This window comes from Montipora capricornis, chromosome 12 (assembly GCF_036669925.1).
Source record: "Montipora capricornis isolate CH-2021 chromosome 12, ASM3666992v2, whole genome shotgun sequence".
NCBI classification, from domain to species: Eukaryota; Metazoa; Cnidaria; class Anthozoa; order Scleractinia; family Acroporidae; genus Montipora; species Montipora capricornis.
The window spans coordinates 41,551,927-41,558,444 of record NC_090894.1 but is presented as its reverse complement, the minus strand read 5'-3'; the positions used below and the strand labels follow the sequence as shown (position 1 = coordinate 41,558,444).

The 6,518-nt window shown below is 38.7% G+C and overlaps 1 protein-coding gene across 1 annotated transcript in view; it reads left to right on the top strand.

Moving 5' to 3' along the window:
• The window catches only part of LOC138026647 (UV-stimulated scaffold protein A-like), a 5,221-nt gene extending 1,723 nt beyond the window's left edge, over positions 1 to 3,498 (top strand). Inside the window, exons 2-3 of the mRNA XM_068874083.1 lie at positions 1 to 354; positions 2,608 to 3,498. The exon at positions 1 to 354 is cut by the window's left edge and continues 452 nt beyond it. Of these exons, the coding sequence (XP_068730184.1) occupies positions 1 to 354; positions 2,608 to 3,470 (1,217 nt within the window). The 3' untranslated portion in view covers positions 3,471 to 3,498. The remainder of the gene's footprint in view (positions 355 to 2,607) is intronic.
• The last annotated feature ends 3,020 nt before the right edge of the window (positions 3,499 to 6,518 follow it).

The window sequence follows — 6,518 nt, the reverse complement described above, 5'->3', positions numbered from 1 at the left end:
CGAAAACACTGAAAGAGATGCATAAAGAAATGACCCACAAACATCTACCCATGATAAATAAATGGCTGTCTGTGTTAACAAAGGGAGAGGGAACACAACAAAAAATCAAACAGCTTATTGATCTGAAAAGGACCTTGGAAGCCACAAAGGATAAATTTTCAGAACTTAAAATAACCCCAAATGTTGATGCAATGGACAAAATGTCTTGCATTGGAGAATCAGAAGATGAAGAGGATGATATTGATGAATTTGAAGATGTCCCTGAAAATGAAGGACTTGAGCTTGTTATTCCCCCAAGCAAGAAGTCTGAATATGGCCTTGAAACTGTGTCCACTTCAAATCAGTCCTTAAAAGGTAAGCAATAGCATTTAACTGGAAAGTAAAAGCAAGACTTTTGCGGAAACGATTACCGGTAGCTTAGGATTGGAGATGCAGCTTATTTGTGGGGAAGGTTAAGCTTTGATGTAATATATCAAACCCGAGAAGGAGTGTTTCATCGGATATTCAAACACCGAGAAGCGAGTTGAAAAGCGAGGCAGAAGGTCGAGTTCATAACCGCTTTTGAGTGTTTGATATTGCTTCTCAAAGGAATCAGTATTTTAAGAGATATTTGGGATCAAAGTTGGCGAAATTTTATGCTTATTAAGATCACATATCCAAACTTCCTTCACTTCATAAATCCATTGATCATTGTTCTATTGAAGGCAAACTTGAAAATGGAATTCAGTCATCAATAATCAAAACTCTTTTGAACTAATTGAATATAAGAAGAAGAGTTAACTTCTGCAAATCTTAATTAAAGTACTAGGATGCAAGACAAAGTTATGTTGAAGTCATCTAGAAATTATTTGTGCATTGGGACAAGGTTTTGCCGCATCCTAATATACAAATAGTTTCAAGCACCACTGTATGTCACAGAAACTGGTAATCAAACCCAGAACACTTTGCTTGTAGTTTTTAGTTCTCTTAATCATTTAGCTTCTACTCTGCAACAATTTTCAATGGCTGCTTTTCATTCATATGATCATTGTTACCGTAGCTATTAACACATGGAAAACAGAGTGCTGACACAGGGAGGAATCGAATGTGGCCTTTAGGGCAAACTTTTGGTTTGTGTTACAGTCAAAACAACTCAAGCCTTCCTCTGACGAGGGGATTAATGAGTTCATTATTGCAAATTTTATTTCAGTAATCATTTCAATAATCTGTTCGTCGGATGAATAATGCAAAATTCAAATCAAGCCTCAGTTCAAAACTCGAATTTTGATTGGAATATTGCTGGCTTTCGGTGCCAGGCCGGCGAGAGAATTCCACAGGTTTACTGATTTGCATAATCTGTCAAACAACAGTCATTTCACTTTAGCGACATTACCTTTCTATAATCTTACCAGTATCCTCAAACTTGAGACGCTATGGACAGAGAAACAAATTTAAAAAGAAAGGCAAATCACACTTGTTACAACCTAGGCAGATTATGCAAATTGGTACACCTGTCAAATTCTCACGCCAGTCTGGCACCAGAAGCGAGCAATAATCCAATCGAAATTCGAGTTTTGAACTGAGGCTTGATTTTAATTTTGCATTATTCATCCGACAACCAGATTATTAAAATGATTCCTGAAATCAAATTTGCAATAATGAACTTATTAATCCGCTCGTCAGAGGAACGCTTGAGCAGTATTGACTGTAACACCACCTTCGAAGCTGACAGGATCTGTTTTAGTGTGGCTTTCATAAATATGCAGACTCTGATGTCACTTTCCATCCTCACCTCCCACACCTTACACCATTTAATATTTTCAAAACTTCATTCTTGGAACCAATGCAAGTAATTTTGATTATCAAATCATGACAAAACAGTGTTCGAAAAAAGAGAGTTTTAATGATCGTATTGTGATGAGTTTTCCATGGTACAGTGTATGTAACTAAACCAAAATATGCATAAAAGCAATTTGGTCGCAGGGTAGGTGAAATTCAGTTCTTAATAAACGGTTTCACTTTTCACTGCTGCCAATCGTGTTTTTAGTGATGTTTTAGAGGGCCGTCCAAAACAGAAATTGGCATGTGGATCGGAATGAGCCAATAATAGGGAGCTTAAGCAACGACAACGGCGACCTCAACGAGAACGTCATCTCAAAATATAAATTTGCGTTATTTTAATCGCTTCGTGACTATTCAACATTTGTAATATGACAAGGGTGTGGTAATTCCTCAAAGATAACACCAGTCGGAACGGCACTCCATTTTAGGAGAAAAAAATGAAAATTTATCCTCAAGTGCTGACGTTCTTCATAAAACCAAAAACTTGGCTATTTCACGTTGTTGTTTTGCTGACGACGGCAACGAAATGGACAAAAGTGAAAAACGCACGTGCAGGGCGTGCAAAGCTATTGTTTTTACCCACCAAATATGCAAATTTGTGACGTTCTCGTTGCCGTCGCCGTTGTCGTTGCTTAAGCTCCCTATTACATCGCTGGGTGTAACTTATCAACCCTTTCTGCTAGAGAGATTGACGGCAGTAAAAACGAAACCGTTTTATGACATTTGGACTGCAAATTAATGAAAGGTGCAGTAATTATTTAAGTGACGTTTTCTGTTTGGAAATAGAAGACAAAGAGACTGGCTTCCTGAAGCAATATGGAGCAAATCCTCGAGATCTTGGAGATCCCACGTCACGTGCCACGGCCCTGTACCAAGTTAGGAATCGGCTGGCAGATCACGTGAGCTCTTCAGGCTGCATCCAAGCTAACAGTACAGCATCAGATGAAAGAAAAAGGAAACTACTTGACATAGCACCAGTTGTACCTTATGACATGGACCTGCATTTCTGGGGGGACCCAACAGCCAATACACATAAATTAGTGAAGACGTATTTGGATAACAATTGGGCTTCTAAAGAGCACGAGGGAGAATATGTCATTGGCAGTGAGAAAGAGGCCAGACCCACAAGAATGGTGACTTTTGCTGGTGAATTTGAGCCGGTTAAGTGGTCTTGTCGTGCGCCTTTGCCAAGTGGCAAACTGTGTCCCAGGAGAGACCGAATAAAATGTCCATTCCACGGGAAAGTAATTCCTCGAGATGAAACAGGAACCCCTGTTTCCAAAGGTGCCGTAACTCACACGGTCGTGACCTTAGAAGAGAATTTTGCAAGCACAAGTCAGGAAGAAGCCAAAGATTCTCGTGCTGCAGATTGGAAGGAGGTCAGTCTCGAGATTGAAGCAGCCACTGGGCTGGATTTGGGCGGGAAAAGCAGGAGAAAAGGAAAAAGTAAAGGAAACAGCAAAAATAAGTCCAAAGGCAGTGGTCTGACTGATCTTAAAAAACAAAATAACACAACGACAGCGCGGTTAGAAAAGATCGTTTTGAATAAAAAAGCAATGAAACGTGTAGCACATGAAATGGATACGATTGCTACTAAGCGCTGCAGGGAGAAATTTGCAAACCAGTTCAATTATTCCTTGCAGATGTAGGAAGAACAGGCAATGGCGTAAAGCAGGAACTCATTAAACGTGTTCCAAACTAAAATGTGTTTTTCCAAAGTTGGTGTTTTTTCGTTAAAAACAGGGGTAATCTGTCGAAGAGTTAACTGGTGTCAGAGGAAAACTATGTATCTTTAAGGACAATTTATTTTTGTAGTCGTAAAACCCTTTTTTTCAACAATTCATTTAAAGAGTTAGTGATATTAAGTAAAATTAAGCGTAAGCGGAGAAGGAATCAAAACTGGGTGCTCATTATTTTCCGAGTTTGTATTTTTATGATAGAAGCTCGAAAATCACTGTGCAAAAATTTTGCGTACTGAATATCTAATGAGTTTGTCTACAAGAAAAGATACATCAATTATTTCACTACGCAAAAATTTTGCGTACTGAATATCTAATGAGTTTGTCTACAAGAAAAGGTACATCAATTATTTCACTACGCAAAAATTTTGCGTACTGAATATCTAATGAGTTTGTCTACAAGAAAAGATACATCAATTATTTCACTATGCAAAAATTTTGCGTACTGAATATCTAATGAGTTTGTCTTCAAGAAAAGATACATCGATTATTTCACTACGCAAAAATTTTGCGTAGTGAGCAGCTAATGAGTTCTGTCTACTTTCTATGTCGTATGTTCACTACGCAAAAAAACTCTGCGTGTTAAGTATCCGCTGAGTTGGTACATCGACAAAATAAGTAACTTACTACGCAAAAATTTTGCGTAGTGAGTAGCTAATGAGTTCTCTGTACTTGCTACGTCGTATATTCACCGCCCAAAAATTCTGCACGTCGACTATCTACGTAGCAGAAGGTTTCGCCCCCTTGCGAGTTAGCCCGCTCCAAGTTTAAGTTCGACCCCTATGCGTGCGTAAACGGATTGCCACCCCCACCTCCTCCATACATTAAAAAGTAAATGGGAGATCTTTTTTTTTTCTGAAGTAAAATAAGTAAAGTAATCTTGCCTCATGAACTGCTTTATATAACGAGGACCAAGTTTGACCCAAATTTGCCGTGTAGTAAACCAACTGCATCACAGACCAGAATCTCCTACATTTACTCCTTACTTATGTTTGGCTTAAAGGTAGTTCGCAATAAACGTTGTAACTTGCAATAGTCAATTTATTTTGTGTTCTCTTCTAATTGTTCCACAGTCTATTTCAGCTAGTATCAACGTCTCTTACGCTCACAACTCTTTACAAACCGTAAATCGATATTGCTCAACATTTGATCAGAGTTTGCTCCTATTGATTGGCGGCTTTGAATAAAGAAGGCGAGACTGTTTGCACGAAATTAGAGAGCTGTTGATTAGAATTAATACGTTCACTAACAGAAGTCAGGCCGCAGTAAATCCTTGCCGTACGCCCCCTAAAATATATACTTTCAGGGTGCTCTTTGTTCAGTTTTTTTGTTGCCAACATCAAATGAGTTCCACCCAAAACTTCATATTTGTAGGCGTCTTTTTTGTCGATGTCAAAATCATCTTAATTGGCAATATCCTGCGCCACCACGAAGAGGCAACCATGGGAGCCACTTGGCTCTCTTCGTAACTGATGGGTCAAGCTGTCAACAAACTGGCCATTGACCCTTCTGAACTGCCTTGAAGGGCGCACAGGCAAGCAGAGCTGTGTTATTGGTATAAAAATGGATGTTGCTGCAAAACAATAGGACATAAAATAACAATTTTATTACTGCTCCTACGAAAATTCATATAAATGAAAGTAAAAGGTTAACAGAAATAAGGGGTACACCATTCCGCTTTTGAGGGGGGCGGTGGGTTGGATTTGTGTCTTTTCCGTACGATTATGTATTTTCCGTGGGCACATGACTCGACGCAGTCTGATTTGACCCAGAATCTTCCACAATGGAATCTTCCGATTCGACGCTTTCTTCTGGCCGCCTTTGAACGGAATCAGGACCTGCACCCCGGTGTTTTTCTAATTCATCCAGGATCTTTTGGATTTCATTTGCCAGCTCAGTAGGCTGCTTTCCACAGCAGTTAGCAAAGCCACCATCACTTTGGAACTTATTAAAGCCTTTTGGCGACAGCATGTATTCTTGCGTTTTTTCATCCAACATAAATTTACACTAAATGGCGAAAAAAATAAATAAATAAGGCGTAAGTCACTGAAACTGAGTTGAATTTGTGTTCGTGCCCTGTAAATTTGTTAACAGACCATCCATACCGTACTTTGGTATGCTTTGGAAGCAGAACTGCATTTTGTTGAACTGGATGAGTCATTATTCCGTATAACCTGAGGGAAGGAGTCGACGCCTTTTTAACTTAAAATGTTGACTTTAGTCTGGCAACATATAAAGCAATTTATCTTATCTAACCGGCTCAGAACATGAATGAATTTGAGGTCCCCTTTGGTGAAAAAAATGTATATATATATTTCAGTTGATGTAACTTTTTGTTCCGTGACGAGCTTTATGTGAAAACCCATGTTTTGTCTTAAAAAAAAATAAAACAGTACGTTACGAGATCAGAATTACTATAGAAAAACTCCATGTAAAGGAATTACGTAGTCATAAATAAGGTTAAATACTGTAAGACTACATGCATTTTTTGACAATAGAAGGTTATTACAATAAGCTCACCTTCATTAATATCTTTTGGGTCTGGGAGTGATATGCGGAATTTAATGAGACGAGATAACCATAATCCGAACCGTCCCTTTTTTTCAGTGGCACAGAATTTTTGTAGACTTTCGCCCGTCCATTGATTTTTTTTTATACACCATATTGATGCCGACGGCATATTGTAAATTAGGATTCTGAACAGATAGTAAAAGGCTTTCTGAGTAGAAGTGGAGTGACTTAGATACACGCAACCCGGGCACGCAATCGAAACTGAACAGTGTTCGATTAGGTTACAATTTTTAAACTTTATCACGAATCCGATTGGACAATAGGCAAGAACTGTGGCTCTTTTTACGAAACCACGAAATTTCCGTTTACAGTTTGTGTCAATCATTTGATAAGAAGGATTTTAAACTGGCACGTTCTCATCTTTACGTAAAATGAGTGCATCCACAG